This window comes from Anopheles merus, chromosome 2L (genome assembly GCF_017562075.2).
Source record: "Anopheles merus strain MAF chromosome 2L, AmerM5.1, whole genome shotgun sequence".
Taxonomy (NCBI): Eukaryota; Metazoa; Arthropoda; class Insecta; order Diptera; family Culicidae; genus Anopheles; species Anopheles merus.
This window is the reverse complement of record NC_054083.1, coordinates 28128816-28151189: the sequence shown is the minus strand read 5'-3', so window position 1 is coordinate 28151189 and position 22374 is coordinate 28128816. Positions and strand designations below refer to the sequence as shown.

Sequence of the window (22374 nt, the reverse complement as noted above, 5' to 3'; positions counted from 1 at the left end):
TGCGACGCGCGTTTTTTGTGTTTGTTTCCAGCGTGGCCATGTTTTTTTTTACAATTGTCACCGCAGTTTGTTAGTCGTCAAGCAGTAAGCGAGTGGTGCACAGTGGTGCAAAGTGCAATTCGTTACAAAACGGCCCAAAAGCAATGAAGGGTTTTTACGAGAGAACAAAACCACACAGCGAAGCACAGCGGGACGAGTGGGACGTATCGAGTGAAATAGAATAGCAAACGGCACAGGAAGAGAAAGAAAAGAAAGAAAGCGAGATAGATGCAAAGCGTTTGAAGACACACGCAAAGACACACATGAACACAGAAAGGGATGGCATGGATACAAGGGGTAAAGGGAAATACGCGCGCGCGGCAGCTCCCGGCTAGTGCTTTAGTGGGCAGGGTTCTGGCAGAGCGCAGACCATGGTCAGGCCACGGACACAGTACCTCGGAAGTTAAAGGTTGGCTTCCTGCCCAGGAACTGGCTCTTCGCTGCACCGCGTTGTTCGATGAAGGTTGGGTGTAGGTCGGAAGATGTGAGATGGTTTTGGTTTTTTGTTTGTATCGATTTTCAACGCGTTTTTTACAGTTTGATTATTTTCGATGATTGTTTCATTGCACAGAATTGATGCGATGCGATGGGAAATGGTGGGAATGGAAATACGAAAAATGAAGGCCGTGAATAACACACCGAAATAGTGAAAAAAAAAAAGACACGAACTCATTACAAACGATTGTGATTGTCTACTAAGTACTCCTCCTGTCTCCTCCAACATTCTCTCTCTCTCTCTCTCAGACAACCAGACCGCTCAGGACGTTCGTGAAAATAATCGGTTAAAACATATGGCGTAGGATTTTGTGTGTTTTTTTTTAGATAACCACAATCAAAAATGACAACAAAAGGGTAAGGTGTAAAAACAAAACGGGAGGGGTGGGAAGATAAAAAACAACAAGAGAAAGATAACAGCGAAAGCATAGTAATTTAGTAACAACCTTGTGGAGTGGGCACGGAAGCCGGTGCCATGGCTGGGGCAGCCATCGGGGCCGGTGCTGGTGCCGCCGCCATCGGGGCCGGGGCCGGCGCCGCCATCGGAGCGGGCTGGGCCGGCGGGGCGCCGACGAGGGCGGCCGAGAAGGGCGTCGGGACGCTGCCGGCCACCGGCGGGTACGAGGCCGGCGGCTGGACCTGGGCCAGCGGGCTCACCGGGAGCGGAGCGCCGAACGGCTTCGGCGTAATGTTGTTCTGGTTCACCTGGGAAGAGAGCGAAGAGGTTGGAACGTTTTTTTAATGTTTTGATAGAGCGTTGACTGTTTCTATGGTTTTCACAGTTCTTTCTGCGCTATTTTGAAGTTCACTTTTCACATTCTATGTGACATCTCAAACGATTTTTTAGAAGGAAAAAGAACCTGAAATTTATGAATATACGTCATTTCTAGGTTAATTGTCCTTATCAATGGATTTAATGATTCACTTCATTAAAAACAGGTGTTTAAGCGTGAATTTGGTCATATTTTGGTACAAAAAACTATATCAAGGCAAAATACTGTAGCATAAAAAGCATGTTTAATAAGATCAAAAGAAAGTATTTAATATTTTTTTCCACAGCACATCTTGTCTGTTATTGCTGCCCACAAATTACTCGCACATCAAAATATGGCACGATTGTTACGATTTTACCCAAAAGAAAAGGTAATGGTAAATTATCCTATTAATCTTATGATTACTATTGAATTCCAGTTTGCCAAAACTAAATTGTAGTTCACTGAGCAACAAGACTAAATTGTAACCTTAAATATGGTAGTTTGTGTTCATTGAACCCTCAGGTTTTTTTTTTTAATTTTAACCCATCAGTGCTTCATGAGTGTCCCATTATAAACCCATTGGTGCCCAGCGTTTGAAATTTCATACACAAAATACTCCGTTTTTGGTAATCAAATTCCTATGAAACTAAGCTGATTAGCATATTGAACATGATAGAAGCTGAAAATTTAAGAGTGCTTTTTGTGCCAGAAGTGATTCCCCGCCATGCAATTGACAGTGATTTGCGAGGGCGCGCCAGGGCTCGTACAAGTTCACCGCCCCAGAGCCCTCGCTTTGAAGAGCTGGCGAGCCTTGGTAGTTTTTTCACTCCTAGTTTTAGCAGTTATAATTGTAGCACCTTGAGAGCAGGTACAAGATTGCAAATTGTAGCTTACTAAACACGCCTAAATTTTGAAATTTATTTTGCAAAAATCCAAATTAATTGGAAAAGTGATCTTTTCGTCGAACAACACAGCAAAAAAATGATTTGTGAATAAATTTTAAATATTTTTAAAAAATCCTAAGATTTCGAGCAGATGATACCACTTGCAACCCTCGCAATGTTTGACGGGTCTTGTCAGTTTTTGTTGTTTTCGTTGCGTTTGAAGAGTGCAAAGATCGAGGGAAATAAAGCAAAATGGAAAAGTGACTAATAGTGAGGAGTTGTCGTCGTTTTCTATCTTGAAAGATTCATGATTTTTTTAAATTTTGTGACAAATCCAAACAAGGCAAGTATTAAACGAAATATCGAGCACAATATTTGAAGAAAATAGTAAAACCAAATTAAAATTGGTGTTTACTTTTAAGCCTCTTTTAAGCCCTCTTAGTGAATCTGAAGCTAATAAATCTATTTAATTTTAACTCCCTTTTTCAATATATTTTGTTGAAAAAAACAAAAAAGTACGGTTTTCGCTTTCCGTGTTTCCGTGAAAATGCTTTCCGTTTTTACCTTGCCTATCTGCCCAGCGTATGAAATTCCATACGTTACGTATCTATACATCTAAACAATTCTAAACAAAAAAAATGTACCCGTGTGGTAATGGGTTAAGGATTTTTTTAACATGTTTTTAACAAATTAAAACTGACTTATTAAAATAATCTTGCTCTTTATTTCAAATCAATACTCAGAAAGATAATCTATCGAAAGAAATCAAATGATAGGTCTTGGTGGAAAACTAGCCAAAACATTGGCAAAGGATTGCGAAAAAGCGTATGTATGTACCCACGATTGGTTGAGCAACTGACATATCGAATGTTATTCGGCCAATTCAGATGGTAACACCATCAATAAAGCTGCTTTAAAATTCAAGAAAATGAAGCTGCATAGTGCAGCTCAAGGTAAACATTGGCTCGGTTGGTCACGTGACCGAAGGCACGCCTGACACCTGAAACACCTGAAGCCTGGTGAACACAAATAAGCATGATCGAATTCACTGCCCCCTCAAAGGATCAGGTGACGGGCACGGTAGCGTCACAGGGTGCCACGTGCACCCCTGCCACACACCTCCTTTCTCCCCCTTCTCCCCTCACAACGATCACAGCTCAATCATCACAGCTCGATCAGTCGTGCAGCAGCAAACTCGGTCGCACGCTCGAAAACCCCTTTCGCACCACAATCCGTTTGGCGACGACACAAATAAATCGATTATATTTTTAATTACATGCTGCTTCTTCTCGGCCATTTGGGGTGGAATGTACCCATGCCCTCCCACCGCCACCTGCAGCGTCCCGCAGCGTCCTCCGCGCGGGACGAGGGCAAACCCTCCGCACAAAAAAAAGAAAATTAAAAGCAATTTCAATGCATTTCCGTCCCACCCAAGACGGATCCGCTTTAGGTCACTGCTCGGTAAACATCGCGTGGATGGGATGGGTGTGAAGGAAGACAGAAGGTTCACATCCGTGTCACGCACTCAGTCCCGCGCCGCAGCAGACACACATCTTACAATGTAAAAATGTGCGAAGGAGAGAGAGGGAAGGCGGAGGGCGCGTGAAAAACGCGTGACGTACGTAAGCCGCAAATTGGATCGGTGCCGCTATTGCAATCGAGTCGTGATCGCGATTCGCCTTCGAGATCGATCGTCGAGTGCTATCGTTCGCTTATGTAAAAGTAGCACGCACACACACACGCACGCACGCACAAGCACACACACTTTTCTGGCCCTCTGTCACTGCACCCATTGCACTCTAGTATCCTTTCTTTGTTGAATCGATTGGTGGTCAATTTTCACGTTAAACTGAATGTCCTTTTCTTGTTAGAATTTTCCATTTGTTGCACTTCGATGAACTTTCGTGGATTTTCCCAACGTATTAGTGGTTATTGGAAGCCATTTTCTATCTGCTAAACATCACTTCACAACATCAACTCACTCCGAAAAAAAAGGCAAACCCGCACACACACACACACAAACATGCACACTATCACTTACCTTGTAGGTGGAGTTCTTGCCCGGCGGAAGTACGCTGCGAATGACGCGTCCTCCCATCGTCTGGTAGTAAAAGCCGTAGTCGTTTTGCGTAACCGTACCATCGGTCTGCTCGCTATCGGCGGTCGCGGCCGGGGTGGCCAACCCATTTGCCCCGAACACGAGCGGCGCGCTCGCGTCGGGCTGTGGGGCTGGCGGCACTTCCGGTCCGGGCTCCTGGAGTGTGCACTCCTCCATCGTTAGTGGCGGCGGCGGGGGCGGCAGGGGCGGAGACGCTGGGCAGACGGGATACGCGTTACCGGACAGTTCGCTGGCGTTGCTACCGTTGCTGTTGCTGCTGTGGCTACGATCGATCAGCTCGTTTTCGCTGCTGGTGCGCGAATGCAGCGGGGACACCTTGTTCGATTGCACCGGCGATAGCGAGCTCGAGTTGCAGTAGCCGCTCGACGATGTCGTGCTGCTCGATCGTGAGTGGGACGGCGAATGGCTCAGCGGCCCGAGGCTGGTGTGTGTGCCCTACGGTGTGCGCGCGTGTGTTTTCGTTTTCATCGGCGGTGCATGAAACCGCGAAAACCACGGCAAGTGTCGCGCACGCGTCATTCGTCATTCGTCGGATCCCACACGTCAGCAGCGGCCCGTCAGCAACGTCAGCCGAGCCGGGTTTTTTTTTTCGGCGAGCCATCGCGAGTTGTTGCATAAGCGAGAAAAGCACACACACACACGCAAAAAAAAAAACAAGCACAATGCATGCAAAACAACGATCAGCCACAAACGGAAGAAAAGAAAAGGAAAACAAAGCAAACACTCGAGTTAAGATCACACACAAAAAAAGGGAAACATGCGATTTAAATTCGTGGGACTGTTTCGGAGGGAAACGAGTCGATGTTTAGCTTGCGACAGGACACACCGTTTGACACACTTGTCCTCGGGTAGGGCTGGTCTGTTTTTGCTGGTTGTTTTTTTCTTGCTGGGTAAAAAACAGTACATTTTTGAAGAAAGATAACATAATGAAGTGGCGCCACCGTCAGCATTCGTAACGCACGTCAGCAGTTTTAAGGGAAAGCGTTACAAAACGGCAGACAGACCCGCAGAAAAAGAGAGAGAGAGAGAGGTAGTGGGTGCTGTTTGTCTGTTTGTTCTATGCAAAACGTACTCAGCTGCTAATTGGCCTCGGCTTTCCTTCCGCGACCGATCGTACTTGCGTAGTTATATTTAACGCACCGTGGCGAATTCGGGTACGACCCGAAAACAAGGTCCGATCGATCGATCGATCGTGTTGATCGGGAAAAGCTCAAGCAAACTACAAAAACAAATGCTACCCTAATCGTGTGTCGAAGGTGTGTGTGTTTTCTGTCGGAAGCGTTAAACCACTAGAAAGTAGGAGTTAGTTGCTCGCAAACGTAAACACGGGATCAGAGATAGAATTATGAAAATGACTTACATTACTGCCGTACGGCGACTGCGCGCGGCCATTCAAGTTGGCATGAGCGTTGAGAGCAGCAGAGATGGCCTGGACGCCGGTCTTGTGTCCCCTAGAAATTGAAAATTTGGCATTAGAAAACCGTACAATCCAAGCCTACTTTTGGGGCGTGGCACTGAGCGACTTACGAGCAGACGATCGTATGTACAAACGACAAACAAGATCAGTGAGGAAAGAATGAGAAATGGGAAAAGTAAAGGCCAGCAAAAGAAGGGCTGGATTTGGTTTTGGGCGATTTACAATTTAAGCAACAGGGCAGAAGAGGAGTGCCTGAGCAAATGAAAACGATTCATTCCACTTTGATGAGACGTTGATGCGTTGTGAGCCTATTGAAAAGAATCTTGTAATGTGAATCATCTCTTTTGATCCTTTGGCTGACTAAACTGGTGACTGATTGCTGAGAAGTTTAGTCAATCATAATTGCTATGAAACTGTTGAATTTATGAAACTTTGGCTCTTATTATATGACTGATGACAGCAGAGAACACTTACTTCTCTTTACTAATTGTGGAAAACCCCCCGTTTCTAAGACAAACTACTTGTCCACCACGCTACACAGCTCACGTCTCTCAGAATCATCGTTTAGCATCGTCTTGCACGCGAATCGTTCTCATTTAAGGGTACTACTAAAAGCTTTTTACAAACTAATCAACAAACCAGCTAGCCTAAACACACAGCACAGCTACCTATTTTGTAAGGTTGTGCTCTAGTTGCTTTCTAGAACGGTTTTGCTAGGAATGCTAGTATAGGGAGCTTGAGACAGAAAGAAAGTTCGGGATGATAAGGATCGGCAACCGAAAGTGGGAAGGAAAATAAAGAAAAGCCAATTATGGAACAAATAGTACAAAACACACACACAAACAAAAAAAAAAAAGAAGCAAAGGAAATAAGCAAAGAAAGAATGTAAAAAAGAAAGGGAAAAAAGAGAAAAGAAGAGCGGTTTTAAGGTGCGATCTGCTGCCGAATACGTACGGTTTCGTGACAGCGACCGGAACCATGCCGTTGGTGCCGGGCGGCGGGCTATTGAGCGCCGCCAGCCGCGCATGGATGTCGCAGTACAGCTTGTCGTTCAGATTGAAATAGCCCTGGTTCTTCAGGGAGGTGCCGCAGGTGGCACACTTGAAGCAGTCGGCGTGCAGGTTCTTGTCCTTGATGCGCACAAACACGCCGCTGCCCCACGAATAGTGTCGGTCGGGTGCGGTCAGATGACGTGCGTGTTGGTGGTTGGTGATGGTTGTTGGTGGTGATGGTGTGTGCGAGACGTGACGACGTACAGGGAGTTTTCCAACGGTGGTTTGTTGGGTTGGGTTTATTATGATTATCGTTTTTCATTGTCGGTGCGTGTAGGAATGTTGTTGCAAAACAAAATGGTGACCGTTTGGTGACGGTTTGTCCGCGGTCCGCGATGTGGATGATAACACGTAACAAGCAAACAAGAACAAAAAAAAACAGAAGAAGAAAAAAAACATTCGGCAAACCACCGCAAACGGAAACGAACACAGCAAAAATAAATCAAATCGTAAAACGTAGAAAAAGAAAGAAAGAACAAAATATACAATTAATAATGTAACGATGAGCTTACGGCATGGGACGGAGGATGAGATAAACAGTACATCCAATAGATGACTGGTTACGTTCATCGGCGATGAAGATCGAATCCAGAGAGCATGTTTAGAGGTCACAGTTCTCACTCTGAGACAATGTAATGCATGCAAAACCAACCCAATAAATAAACACACACACGCACACACACTCTGCACACTCTTGGGAGACTCCTCTTCTTGGAACACGGGGAACACGACAAGGTACGTCGGAGGACGCAATTTTGCTGGAGTTCGGTAATGGTGAAAGGAGAACAGTTTGGACGACGAGGGAAACGCATCGAAAAGCTCAGCTCGAAAATATATAAAAAGCCAACATTTTTTGGAAAACAGGGAAGTAACACAAATAAATGGAAGTTCCATCAAGAAATTCCATCTAACTCGCGTACTACCGCCACTGCCTGAGTTCGGAGCTCTTACTCGTTGTGAACCTTCGGTGGAATACCGGCCCTCGGAACGGTATTCGGTGCCGGGCGGAAGGCTGAAGTCGGTGCTGGAGCTGGCGGTGCCTGCTGTTGGGGCTGCTGCGGCTGCTGCTCCTGCTGAGGTTGCGGTTGCGGTGGGAATGCAACCTTCGGTGCGCCCTGCTGGGCCGGCACACCCTGCTGCGGCACTGGGCGCTGGGGCTGGGGCTGCTGCATCATCGGCGGCTTCGGCATCGGTGGACGCGGAACCTGACCCTGCATCTGCGGCGGCAGTGGCGATGGGCCACGCGGACGGCCACCGGTGAGCGAACCGACCGGCAGACGGCCGGCCGTAGCGTAGCCACCGATGGCGTGGCTCTGCGTGGCGTAGAAATGCGACGACGTGGACTCTAGTTTGTTGACCGAGTAATGGAAATTGTTAGAGTAAACGCTATCTGCTCCGAGTGGCATTAGGCCAGGACAACGGCCAGTCAACGGTGGGGTACCGGCAAGGTACCATTGGTGTTGGGAGCGTCCATAGAAGGGGGCCAGGCACGTCGGGACGGTATGTGGGATGTCGGTCGGGCGGTGGGGTTGGTTTAGTTCGGGTGCAGTTGCAGCAGTATTTACAGCATTCGTGGAGATACAGGGACAACACACGGTCACACGGGGTGGATAATGTTGGTTGGTTTTTGGCACACACACACACACGACAGGTTGATAAAAAGGGGAAGAAAGTAAACATGGGTAAGGTGGATGGGGAGAGAGGCGGTGGAACAGAAAAAAGAAGAAAATTCGGTGCAGATTAGAGACGGGAACGTGGCGGCAATTATTTACAAAAACCCGGGCAGTACAGCTGGACGACGCTTTTCTTCCATTGGTTGTGCGTATGCGTGTGTGTGAACGTGTGTGAGTGTGCGTGCAATTTTCATCTCAACTGCTTCGTGTTGCGCTACCATGCTTCCCCCTGCCTTCGGAGATCGAACGAAAAGATCGCCCGAAAGCCCCTCCCCACAGCTCATTTGGTTTCGATCTCATCCGGGACAAAGTTGCAGAAGAAGACCCGCTGCAAAGGGGGTAAACCGGACTTACACAATCAGGCGCTCGCACGACGCACAAATGTTCTGGCCCGGCGGCAGTCCGTTGGCGGCCGGAGCTACCGGACGATCGACGGGAGCGCTAACGTGGCGTGTAACAGTGTTTGTGCCGCTGCCACTGTTGCTGAGGTGGTGTGGCGAGAGTGGTTGTTGTTGTTGTTGCTGCTGCTGCTGTTGTTGTTGGGCTGAAGTTGTGGAAAATAGGGTTGGATTGTTTCGTTTTATGAAGGTGTGTGTTGGGAATGTGTTTGTTAGACAGGATGAACAAATCACGAAGCGTAACGAAGGTGGTAACGTTTAGGCGTAGCGTTACGCGAACGCGCTACCATTGCATACTTTTAGGCGGTTAATTTAAGCAGGGCAGAGAAACCAATTGTGATGATTACCCTAACGGTAGGAATACCTTGCTGTTTTAAGTTATCTATTATGAGATGACTTTTGAGAAGAATTTTTTGCAGGAATCAGTGTTCAATTATATGAAAAATATGCAGTTATTGAGAGTTCTAAAAGTATAAGTTAATCCTATTGGAATGTAAATAACCACATTCTAGTAAAGCAATAATCTGGTTAAGATCAAAAGCAAGTTATCACACGTCAAGGAAATGTCGAGACCCTTACTGTCCTTTGTCATACTCGAATCAAATTGCAGTCAATGTTAGTCAACACATGCCAATACAGCTCCATAATAGCTGATTGTACAAGCCGTCCGAACAAGAACGAGAGATTAATGAAGCTGTCTGTTGGAATGGGGTTTGGTGTGGTGTGAGTTTGGAGGTGGAAGTTTGTACGGGGCACTAGGTCTACACCATAACGACTCCCTAAGCTGTGTCCAGCATCGTGTCCGTCACCGTACGGTATCGAGTACAACCGGAAGGAAGAGCGCGCATCTTGCCGCGCCTTCGCTGTTCGAGAAATGTTACCTGGCTCGGGGTCATCTCCCTGCTCGTGCAGCAGCTTGTAGACCTCGGAGTTGGCCGGCGAGTACACGCGCTCGTTCTTCTTGAAGTTAACGCTGAAATGCATTGTGCAGTGAGTAAGAACAAGTTAGTTGTTAGTTCGTACGATATCAACCAGCTATATCATAATTCAAACCTACCCAAGGACACCTCCAGCGAGAACTTCCGCCTGAGAGGACAGCGTTTCGGCGATGGTCTCATCGCTGTACATGCCGACCGGGGTGTTGTATTGGTTGTTGACAATGCTCTTGATCTGTCCATCGTTTCCGTTTACCTGAGTTTTTTGAAAAAAGAAATACTTCGTTATTTCCCCTTTTCAAACAATGTCGTCTCCAAAACTTACAGCAGCGAACGGTTTGGCGGCGGTGTTGTGGCCACTGCCGATCGGTTTCATCTCCTGGGGCGTCGCTGCCAGCGAGGTGCGCGTAACCGGTGTGACGTTGCCGGGCAGCGATGGAGACGGCGACGGTAGCGAACCGGTCGGCGTAACAGACGGACGCCAGGTAGCACCACCTCTGTCGGAATGGCCAAGAAAAATGCAACAACAAAAAAACTCCAGTAATCAGCAACTCCAAGCGCGATTCGCAACGGGCGACATTCTTACCTCGACACCGTCAGCTCGAACGAGTTTCCAGCGGCCACGATGACGTCCTGCGCATCCTTGTGACGCATGTTGAACACCTCCGTACCGTTGACCTTGATCAGCGCATCGCCAGCCATCAGACCGGCCTGGTCGGCCACGCTGCCACCGTTAACCTGAAACGGGCGCGATCGGGATCGAGCAAAAATAAACCAATGTCAGGGTGCTAGAGGTTCTTGTGTAGCTGCTGCAGTACCGCCAGCTGTTTTGGCGACGGTCGCGCTGTCGCGTTCGTTGTCCTTAAAATAGTTCATCCGCGTAATGTGTCCACGGACAGAGATAGATAGAGGCACAGGGGAAGGGTTTTCAATGTCACGACGGTGGCATGGTGATGTTTTTGTTGTTCTACCTACTCCCTCCCACCCTGAGCCGAAAGCCAGCCAAGGCGTGTTAGCAAAACATTCGCGTTCCCCTTGTGGGCTCTTCTTTGTTGTCAGTTGTTGCAAGGTGATCACGAGCCGGCCAAAAGCGGGCGCCATAATTAAACGGTGGCCCTTGTGACAGTGCGTGGTCGACTGCTAGTCGGCAGTGCTGCACATTCTCGGCTAATGAAGCAATTAGTGACGGTCGTGCAATATGATTTCCCTGTCCGTGCGATAGCTTTATGGGAGTTGTAGCTCCGTCTCAGCCAACTGATCGCCACGATCGCTTTATCAGCTTAAACATGTTTGCGTTTTTATTTACTGTACATCAAAGCATGATAACAATGCCACACATGCTAGAGAGTGCCTGGAGCTGCAGCTTACAATCACAAGGACAAAGGTAAATTGAGAACCCCATTTGCCTGGAATGCATGACGCTCACCCGTCATGGGCTTGTCTCCGTCCCCAAAGCTGAGCTGTGACATGTGCGGAATGTTCGCGTCTTCTACTGCCGGCGACACCTCTTAACGCCCTTTCCCTTTTTTAGTTGTATTCAAGCACATTCACAGCTCTACAGCTCCCTCCTGGTGCGCCACCATTTCACTGGCATCTTTGCCAAACACACCCTTTTTGCAAAAGTCCCTTTTTGCCAGCTCTCCGCGAGTGGCGCAACAATTATAAATCAATCAAAGTGCAATTGACAACGGCTCGATGCAAAACCCGGTGGTCCACACACACACACACACACACACTCCGTCACGCACAAAAGGCAACACCGAGGCGACCGCCTTTGTGACTGTTAGTGCAACGACAGCAAACAAAAAAAGCACTCTCCGTTTCGTTTCGGAAGAGACTTTGGCAAACGGCGGAGGGTTGAGTGACGTACAAATTGGCATCAAATAAAGTGACCCAAGGGTTGGGTGGGGAAATAAAGCCGCCACTATCAGCATGCATATGCCGATGTGGTGATCCATTAGTCAAACGAAACTCCCCTTGAGGCTGAGTATCGATGTGTGAACGCAGCATGCCATGACTCACTGTACGCTGGTTGGAGTTGGAGCTCTAGTGCAGATGCAGTTGCACCTTTTGCCCGCGCGCGCGCTTGCGCGTCTTTGTCGCGTCTGGGTCGGCACGCTGGCACGCAGCGTTAGCGTGTCATGGTGGCAGCAAGCCCCCGAAAATTAGGACACCAATATGTAGCGTGTGTTCAAAGGTGCGTACCATATGTTGTAGACCTTTTGGGCGTAAGCGTGAGCAGACAATTCTGAGCGAGGTGCGTAAACCGGTATCAGAAGGAACGGAATGGCAACATGGAGCAACCTGCCCGAAGCTTCCTTTGCAGCGTACCGAGCGTGTTGTCAAGCGAGGCCAAAGAAGAAATAAACTTATTTAGGAGAGGTTTGATTTATGATTCATGTGCTTCTGCTGAACCTGCCGGACCTATTGATTCTTTGGTTGCATCGATCCAGTTCTAGCCGAGGTCTGTCCACTCTTCACGGTAGAATGGGGCGTGAGCGCAGAGGGAAACTCACGATCAATTGAATGGAGAGCAACAGCACATCATAGACGCAGAAGTACTGTGGTGTGGTGCAAAGCTCTTCCTTCATCTTCTTCTACCCCTTGGGGCTAGTTTATGAGAACTTTGAACCAGCTTCATATCTTGAGCGCACAACAAAAAACAAAACAAACCGGGTCCGCTTATGTGCGTATTGCCTGTGCGGTTTTTAGTTGTTTGCCATTCTAGTTCATTTTACCCATCGTCTTCTCCTCCTCCCGGGAGCTCGTCTTCAGTTGAACGGCACTGTTTTATTCTAGGTCATAAATTACTGCCCTTTCCCTTGCTGATTGTACGAGGGAGCAACTTACCCTTTTTTTGCTGCCTTTTTTGTTCCTACCGGGTGTTCCTGGGTGCTCCCCCTTATCTTCCAGCGGGCGTTCACGGCTTGAAAGCTCGACTTCATGCCCACCTCATAACAAACATATCGAAATAGAGTGGGAACGTGGGGCACAACAAAGCAGCAAGTCAGCCACTAAGGCATAAACATAATGAAACTGCATCGTGGCTTTTCGTGGCCGGGCACGATAATTGACAGCCACAAGGGTTTGGGAGGAGCGGGAGGTGAATATGCTAACCCGACACCACTTTTCGTTTTGCCCGTGCTGATTAGGGTGGCTTTTGTTTGTTTGTTGTCGTCCCAAAAATGGGTAAAAGCGAGTGTGATAGCTTTTTAGGGAGCTGGTGGCCAGGGAAGGAGCGTTTATGGCCCAGCTAGACAAAGCTGGCATAAAGGTTTGAAGGATGAAATGCATGACTAACCCAGAGAACTAGGTCTAAAGGTTAAAAAATAGGTCTCGGAGGCGCCAATTATTATTTTATGCAGTAATGCTCGATTGAACGTATGTAAAGGTTGTTGACATATCACAGCCGGAAACCCTGCTAACACTTCAACGATAACTTTGCCCATTGATGTCACTTGGATGTTAGCTGTTCGTCCTTTATTAATTCAACAAGGTTGAAGCTTGCTGAAAGATGCCCAATGAAATAAATACTTCGATTTATTGAAATCAATCCCTCCCCATATCAATACATCACGGCTATCATGTTGAACCAGTTCCTATTGGATTCCCATGTTAGCGCCCGAGCACCCTGAGCGAGTTTATCAACTTCACACCGTTTTTGGTCCAACGAGAAGTCAACAAAAAACCCAACCCCCAACAGCACATACCTCCATTACGTGCCATTTCCGGTCGTGGTTTGCAACCGATTTCCCACGAGCTTTATCGGTGAGCGACGGCGAAAGAAAGGGAACCGCAACCAAAAACACCCCATTGCAGCAAGGGCCCGCCTTGGGTGGGAATTGTAGATGGGCATAAAAGTTTTAATTTATGTGCAAATCAAGCTGCTCGCCTTGGTTGGGGATGGTGGCTTCCTACCTGGGTGTGAGTGTGCATGTAGAGGTTTTTGAGCCGTTCGGACATGTGTGCTCATGAAAAGCCTCGCACACACCCCACAAGAGGCTCGCAAAGTGACTCTTGCCAAACGGCTGATGGTGCTGATGATTCGCGCTTATATGATTGCGCTAAGTGTCGCCCGGGCGAGTGTCCGACCGGGTGGTCGCTGATTTATGTAATTGTGTGTTTTCAATTACGCCTCACGTAACCGAAATTGTGTTTGCGCATACGTTTCTCCCAACCCCTCTCCCGTGCAGGCGTGTAACAAACACACGTGGTGGTGGTCCGTCGAGAGGAACGCTTTCGCCCAACGCAAATACGATCGCGATCTTGCGGGTTTGGCTCGCTGTTGTTTGGCGCGAAAGAATTGATCAAGCAGTTTGCAATCCCTGCGAGCGGTGTATTGCGCCCGCACGCCTTAAATGCTTGCCTAATTTCAGTTATTTTCAACCTAACGTGCTGATCCGCCGGCTTACCCCACACCATCGTCGGCAGACGACACAGAACGTTTCATTGAGGATGTTCTCCCGTTTTTCCCCACGCGTTTATCTCGTTGCTGGAATTTATTGTCACTCCCTTCAGACTACAGACAACGCAAACAGGGAGAAGCACGGCCAAGAAGGAAACAGCCGATAGCCGAACAATCGTCTTCACCCGTGGGCACCCGTGTAAAGGAATTCGATCAATGAATCATGCTGCATTCCATCGCGGTGCCAGTGGAAGGTTTTATGTTGCGTCGGTTCCGTGTGCCGTTTTTTTTGTTCTTCTTTCCTTTTCTTTACTGTCCCATTCCACCTCGATCACTTTATCACTTTGAAGGGCTCGGAGGGGTTTCGGTTTTTTTCCTTCGTTTTGTTTGTTGTTCACACTTCACTTCACCGTCGGAGCCAGGGGGGCACGGTGCGTTGTGAACGGTGCTGATGTATTTTTTTTTTTTGAACATGGACAGGAATTCGGCAGACGATAAAAAGCAGACCCAACCGAGAAGCATAAACGGTGCTCGACAAGGGGATTATGAGCTGCAGATAATAATGACGTATGCTCGCACAGAGCGGCATGCATAGTGGGAAGCGTGAAGACTTCCAGATGGTGCAAGGCATTCGAGCGCACGATGAGTCATCCGATCGCGTTCACGGGAGCGGGAAAGCCCATAGAAACGATTCCTAGGAAATTGGGTGACGCTTACTGTCGCGGGCATTAATTTTCTTTGGGTTCGTAGATGAAAAAGCGTTCTGCTTTTAGTCACAAACAAAAACAACATTTCTCGAAAGTGAAAACATTCGCTCGGTTTTTACCGGTCTTATCCATAACGATCTCTTCTCATCAGCAAAACAAGATACTTGCACCACAGGCTATCAACCTCAGACCCATTTCCTAAACTGCAACCCTGATTGCAGCTGCACCGTACCTGCGGCATGGTTCCCAAAACAAAAACAAACCCAAAAAGACGTTCCAGCGGCCACACAAAGCGATTGGCCCTCGGCGTCTGGGTGGCGTTTTCGGGCATTTAACCATTTTACAACCCGTGCATTCGGGTACGATCATTGAACAGGAACATTTTATGATCGGTGCGGGTAAACGATCGTTGTTTCCGGTCGGCCCCAGGTAGAGGGACCACCGCGGCGGCGGCGTGTGCTGGCAAAACAACAAGTGTCCACCGTTTTTACGATGCAGCATTTCAAGACGTTCGTCTGATCCGTTCGGCATCGAGTGGGGGAGATGTAGGCGGCAGAGCACGGTTAGTGTTGCGATTATTATTGACAGCCGTGATGGTAGATAACGAAGGTTTGAGGTGGGTATGGGTGCGTTTTCTGTCAGACCAGACCCTACCCTATTAGAGCCCTGCCGCACAAAACATTGGCCCTGGACAGCGGTTCGTGGTTGTCTTATCTGATAACGTTGACAGGGACGGGACCGTTTGTGACGGATCCGTCCCCGAAACGGTAGCAGGGACTGGTGCGGAAGATGATCTTTGCACAGGGAAACTAAACTACTGGGACAGGAAATGCTCTGTTTGTGCATTCCAGCAAGATGATGAGACAACCTTAGTGTGTATGTGTGTTGATTACCTTGACCTTTACATTTTGATCTCGTTTTCTGCATCCAGATTGTGTAAGATCAAGAACTCGCCAAGAATTTCTACTCCTTCAAGCCATGCATAAAGATTTATTCTTGAGCAGGACAGGACAGAAAGATATTTGCAACATAAATCCCATTCGCCGTAACAGGTTGCTCTCTACCTGCCACACCGTCGACCAGCGTGACAGCATTGTTTCGACGGTCGTCGCTGATGACAAATATAAATCGATCTGCTGCTGCGTTTCCCCTTACGCGTTACGTCGTCCATCCGTTTCCGCTTCCGTCCCAATGAACGGTACGGACGATTGCCCAGACAGACAGACGGGCAGACGGACCGAACCGAACCGGGGAATGAAAAACTGGACAACGAAAAATGACATCACTTAAGACCTGTCCCGGGACGGATATTATTTATGACTGTCCCCGGTGGATGGGTCTTCGTTGCTATGCGTTTTTTGTTTTGTTGCTCTCTCATACTCCTTCTCTATTCTATAGACCTGCAGAGAACAGAGGGTGCATTAATCGTTGCAAAAACCCTTTGAAGAGCAACTCAAAGGAAGAAGCAAAAGCTTGCCTGATGATTAACACAAAATTAATAGAACTAGTGCAACTCTGTCCCTCAGCAAGCAAGTAAAAACCGCTTTGTCGTTTCCCAAGAACACTCTCTGACGTTCCCAAGAAGGAGAAAGAGAGAGAGAGAGAGGACTCCCTGCGTACTTCCCCTTTCCCAAGCACACATGCCCGCTAGAAGATCTCGATCGCTTGGCAGGAGAAATGAAGAATGCGTTTCGCTTGGCGCGCGCGCTCGTTCCGAACAATCTAAACCGCCGTGCGCCGGCGACCTTTCAAGATGCCGCCAGTCGCAGAGATTATGATTGAAATTGAATCCTCCTTTCTACCGTTGGCCCCACCGGCCCGACCCGACAGCTATGATGCCGATTTCCCAGGGGAACTTGGGCCCCGGGGCCACACCAACCACGGTATGGAACCAGGAATGGAAGGCAAAAACGGCCCTGCAGAAAGAATGTACCGTGTTTGACTTTTTGTTCTCTCTCGAGCGTTCTGCGCAGTGCATCTTGCTCCAATGTGTATGTGTGTGTTTGTGTGCATCGGAGCGGTGTCGATCGTGGGCCTGGCAAGGTTGGCAACACAGAGTTCAAGGGCACAGACCCCGGGTGCGTTTGACATCGCAGTCGATCGTGTGCTGGTAATCTTTCTGCGTGTGCCTTACCTGCCAAGGGCCAGGTTCGTTGATTGTTTTATTGATAAACTGCGCTTTATGGGCACTTTTATGGGTTTATTGTTACAAATGCGTAGCAATCGTTTGCAACATCGGCCAGTGCAAGCGGTTGGGCGATCGATTGTCGGTGCAGGCTGGCGGCGGGCAGGGGCTGCCGATCAAGATTGTGCAGCATGTACAATCATAATGCAGTAATGAACTGTGCGGACAGCACGCATAAATAATTGGCCATCGCTACATTTTCAATAGATTGCATGTTTGCGCATGAAGATGTACACCGTTACTTGGTGCCTGTTACTATTTGCAAGCTTTGGCTTGGGTCGATTGCAAAGTATCGTAATGAAATCTTCAAGCCTGCTAGTCATCTTAAGCTCACTCAGCAACAGTCCCAGCCACTAATCACTTAAGCGCATTGGTACGCGCTCCCCTTACAGCTGCCGGAAATGGCAGCCGACTCACGCTTTCGTCTCAAGCTCAAGAGATCATACCATCTTAACATGTCGCCCGGACCCAACCGATCGGAGCCATTATTCATCAGCTTTTACCCAACCGATCGGAGCTTACTCACCGACCCTTCGAGTCGGTTTGATTGCTTCGCCAAAGCGTTCGAACACGTGCATCCTCGCGGATCAGCCGGTTGACGAACGAATTTGTCATCGCGGGATCAGCGAGTAGCTCAGAAGAAGAAAGGGAAAAAAAAAGAGAGAGAGAGGGTTACAAAACAACCCCAAAAAGACAACCGCTTCGCTGCGAACATCTGCGCCCGGGGTGACGCATAAGCCGCCCAGCGTTCGTGCGGCCAAGATTTGCATACATTATTGACGCCATTAGGATGTGTGCAGCAACTGCACAAACCCGACGAAAGATCAAGGGTGCAGCCCAAAAGGATGGTTCTGGCAGCGAACGATCGATCGGTGAGATGGTATGTCGAGCCGGGGGCCGGTCGAATCAATCATAATTAAGCGTTTAAATAAATCGCCCGATGACAGAATCGTGCCGCCTGTAACTCTCCCCGTGAACGATACTGTTCAATATATCCCTGCCCAGGCGATACAGACAACGTTGTGTGTGTGTGTGTGTGTGTGTGTGTGTGCGGGGTAGAACATAATTTTGCGCATTAGAAGTGCGATCTAATTTCCCGCCCCGGGGCGCTGGCATCGGGAGACACCGCTGCAAGCAAAAAAAAAAAAAAACCCTAAATTTATGTCCCATTTCGAGCCACCATTGCAATGATCTCGTAAATACTGTAATGATCATAACTTCTCCCACTGTGGCAGCACGCTTCGTGGTCGTGGCTAACGTCGACCAGGTACGCGACAACGTCTCGCGGTTGCAGCGTCGCGCTCGGTGGCATTTATCACTGTCGATAATTAATTTCCCCGTCCGGATCAATCCGCACGAACGTGTGTTCGTGTGTCGTGGTGCCGCGCCACCGCCATCACTCTCACGCCCCGGATAGTGGTACTTCAGTTTTCCAGGCTGCTGCCAAACCTTGCAGCCCTTGCGAGGGTGATGAAATTTGATCGGGAAAACGGGCGGCTAACTAGGTTAACACTTAACCAGGTGCCGGTGGTGTCTGTGGCGCCATTTTTTTCACCATCAAACCGAACCGAACTGAGGAGTGCCGAGAGTGAGAGTGCTTCAAAGGGGGTGGTAAAGAGGGGAGTAATTTATTGAAATATTGCCACATTGTTGGGCCCGTGATAAAATAGTATAATTGGCGAACGGTTAAACTATAATTGGCGCTTGATCGGCGCCCGACCGAAGGGACAGCAACTATTTGCACTTAGCGCAATCGGAGGATCGAGTGGGCGATGTCAGATTAGATGATCAACAATTAGAAGGTGAAGGAGGGGGAGATCGCGATGCAAATAGGCTCGCTTTTGACGCTGCTGGAAACGTGTTTGGAGCGCGCGATGGTAGTTAAATGGAATTATTTTCAAATATTTTTTCAACCCTTTCAAACAGCGGTCGGCAAATTTTTGAGGTGTAGGGTTAAATGTTCTAAATGATCGAGACACGCATTAAAATTATAAAATTATACTTTTTTTGCACAATAATTGGTTTAAGCTATCAGCAGTATGATTGGGGATGTTGTTGTTTTTAAGTAATAATATCATCCGGACAAGAAAAATTAATTTAAAGTCCAATTTAAAAAAAACTAATCCTAATAGTAGCAGCGTTGGAAAGATTTCGGTTGCTTCTGAAAGCGCTCGCTGATCAAAACATTATTTTTTTCGGAAAAAAACTGATTTCTCCGGAGGTAGCTTTGAACAAGCAAAACGATAAAAATGCATATTCTGAGTTGTTTTAGGGAGCTATTTATATAAAAGAGGAATTGCCTTCGTTTTTCATTGCCTTGGGCCGTTAAAACCTTGTGCTAAAATTGCTTTTTAGAAAAGAGGATTCAGCTCCAGCCCATTAGGCTTTCATCCATTGACGAATTTGAATCTGAATGGCCTGCCAAGAGTGAAGAATGTGTCACAAATTTTTTGCAAAACTCCCGAAAATCCGTGTAATCATTAGTCCGTTAATCCATATTACGATAATCAATGTTGGAAGAGTACGACGGTGTGAAATGTCATGCTATAAGATGTAATCAGTCAAAATCAGTCAAAATCCACTCACCGGCCAGCTTAATTGTTGCGTCGGGCCGCATTTGACCCGCGGGCCGGACTTTGCCGACCTCTTTTTTAAAATATATTTAATAATATCGGAATTGCTGCACCATACCGTTACACAAATACTCACTCTCTGTAGCACCAGCGGGGCGGAGAAGTCCTTGCCGCCTTGCAGACGGAAGCCCCAGGCCTGACCGTCGCCACGCTGCAGACGAACTGTGATTAGATTGGCCATATCTATAACGAGAAAAGAGGAAGGAAAAATGCATTATTCATTGATCATTCAGAGCAGATTGATTGAGTTGTGTGTGTGTGAGTGCTGGATTGACAAAAGCGAACGAGAGCGATCGATCCGCACCAGACGCATCACTTCGTACCATTCGGCACGGTAAGTCGAGAATCGAGGTTTCGGTTTGCCTTGAGGCTCGGTGTACTCTTTCCGGAACCGACTGGCCCGGAAGCGCGATCGTGCGCACTGGCAGACCCTTGACACTTTGCGCCCGAGTGTGAGCGACTTTCCTTGGCACGGGGCTCAAGCCTTGTCGTGATTGTTTGGAGTTTATGCCCGATCGCCCCTTCCAGCCCGGCTGGCTCGGGGTTATTATTTGTATTTATTTGCTCTTCAATTTGAGCTCAATCATGCTGCGGTTTTACAACGATCACCTTACCGCCTCGGCCTTTCCTCCCTTCTGTGGACAAAGTGTTTGCAACCGACAGTACACACTTCATTCTTTCTTACTACTCACACACTCTTGCTGTCTCTTCTCCCTCTTTTGCTATGGATAGACTTTTTTGCGCGCATTGGCACTAAACCACAATTGGCTTGAGTTTGTTGTGTTTGTTTGTGCTTCTCCCCAAGCTCCAATCACCCCAAGTGCATCGGCTCTTCCTGTCCCGCCAGCTCTCTTGCCACGCAGCTTGGCAAAGGCTTCGCGATGGGCCGTTTTTGATCAGTGCCGACGGGACCGACGCCGCATGTGGCGCTGCCTGTTGCGGATGCGTTCGTGACAAAACTGCACTCTCACACCACCCACATGGGGAAGGTTGTGCCGGGTCAGGCCGCAAGGCTCCGTCTGATGAGGCGGCATTGTCGTGAGCGGAGCCGGGCGACGAGTGGAGTTAGCGGTGCAGAATGAAAGTAAACGTGTTTTGCGGTACAGGCTTCGGCCAGTGCCAGTGCCTGGGAGCGATATAATTAACCGCTTTCCTATCGCATGTAGTTGCGCATGGGGCAATGGTTTGCAAAACGGTGCACGGTTGGATCGGGGATTGCTTTGTAAGCTGCTTTGTAACTTTAACAAAAAGAAATGATCGTGCAAGCAGTGTCTTTTGACAAATAAAAACATAGAAAAATGGTAAATAAAACAATTACGATCGATCATTTAATACGAGCAATCACAAAGAGCTTCGAAGAAACTTTTACAACAATTTACTTCTCACCCAAGCTGCCCGACCCTTCAGCGATCGGGTCAACCGTGAAGATCATCATCAGCTTCGCAACTTCCCGCGTGGAAAGTGGCGGGAAGTGCGGCCCGTTTCTTTTATCCTTCTCCACGATGTGACATGCTTTTCACACTGGGAACAGCGCACGAAGAGGGCAGGGACGGGGGCTAGTTCTACGATCGCGCAAGGCGTTACCTGACAGAGAGTAATGGACAAATTGTTGGCCGCCCGTTCGTAGTCAATCGATGTCGAGCTATGCAAATTTTATCTTCACTCAGCGCACACACACTCTCTTCACTTGATTGGAGCGGGAGGCCGGCCGCTTTATCATCCCGATCCCGACAGCATCCTGGATAGGCGACGCGGTGTAACAGTGCTCTTACACGCCACTTGAGCGCTTCAACGGCCTGTCCGCGTCATCGAGCGGTGGCGTGATTAATGGTGATTTTCAATAGTGTCTCTCCGCGCAGCGGGCGGTTCTAGGAAGAAAGTTTGTCCGGACAGTGTGGTGTGTGGTGTTAGATCGCGACAAGCGAGTCAATGGGGGAGGGATGAAGCTGGAACTTCATCATAAAGGATGCGCCCCTTTTTTGCCTATTCATAATGGTTTGGCAAATGAGTTGCAGTGTGCAAAGTGCAACAAAGGAGCAGACATGATTCATTAGTATATGAAGGGAATAATGCGCCTCGTTTGCAGTTTCTAATCGCTTCTTATTTAAAGGAAAAAGATCGGCGTTACATCCTATTCTTATGCACTATTTGGATTTCAAAATTTCAATGAATAATGATAAAAATGTGCATCGAAGAAAGTTAACATCAGAAGAAGGCTTCGATGTCGATCTCTCTCTCTTACTAAAAACGCATAATAAACAGTGCAACTTATTTAGTCATTTTGCATCGTCCGGCGATCAACTTTACACGTAATATGGTGCAGCACTTTCTCTTTCGAGCTTTTCATTAGCAGTAAAAATTAATCAACTTGCTTTTCTTTCCATTGTGCAGAGTCGCCTTGGACACGGCCACATGCAATCCGCTCATTATCGACCGCCGCAAAGAGCGCTGCTTGCATGCATATTGTTCGTGTGATTGATTTATCATCCAGTTTAAGCAATATTGCCACCACAGCGCATGCGTATTTATCACCCCTATTTGTGTGTGTGTGTGTGTGTGTGTGTGTGTGTGTGTGTGTGCAAAAGCATAGTATTTAAAAAGACAAACCCCTATCTCTCCCTAGCCAAACACTTTCCTTTTCGCTGATAAATTAACCACAAAGCGCCTCCTCTCTCAC

At 48.0% G+C, this 22374-nt stretch overlaps 1 protein-coding gene across 3 annotated transcripts in view; it reads right to left on the bottom strand.

Annotated features, from left to right (window-relative positions):
• LOC121594641 (PDZ and LIM domain protein Zasp-like) overlaps positions 1-22374 on the bottom strand; it is a 49192-nt gene that overhangs the window by 7082 nt on the left and 19736 nt on the right. The window contains exons 4-13 of one of the 3 annotated variants that reach the window (XM_041918130.1): positions 19774-19880; positions 10354-10505; positions 10093-10264; positions 9890-10023; positions 9714-9805; positions 8789-8978; positions 6664-6861; positions 5653-5743; positions 4215-4727; positions 981-1239 (exon numbers count right to left, since the gene is read on the bottom strand). In XM_041918130.1, the coding sequence (XP_041774064.1) occupies positions 981-1239; positions 4215-4727; positions 5653-5743; positions 6664-6861; positions 8789-8978; positions 9714-9805; positions 9890-10023; positions 10093-10264; positions 10354-10505; positions 19774-19878 (1906 nt within the window). In that variant the 5' untranslated portion in view covers positions 19879-19880. Of the gene's footprint in view, positions 1-980; positions 1240-4214; positions 4728-5652; positions 5744-6663; positions 6862-7712; positions 8152-8788; positions 8979-9713; positions 9806-9889; positions 10024-10092; positions 10265-10353; positions 10506-19773; positions 19881-22374 lie in introns of all 3 variants that reach the window. The other 2 variants (XM_041918128.1, XM_041918129.1) reach the window with 2 other exon arrangements.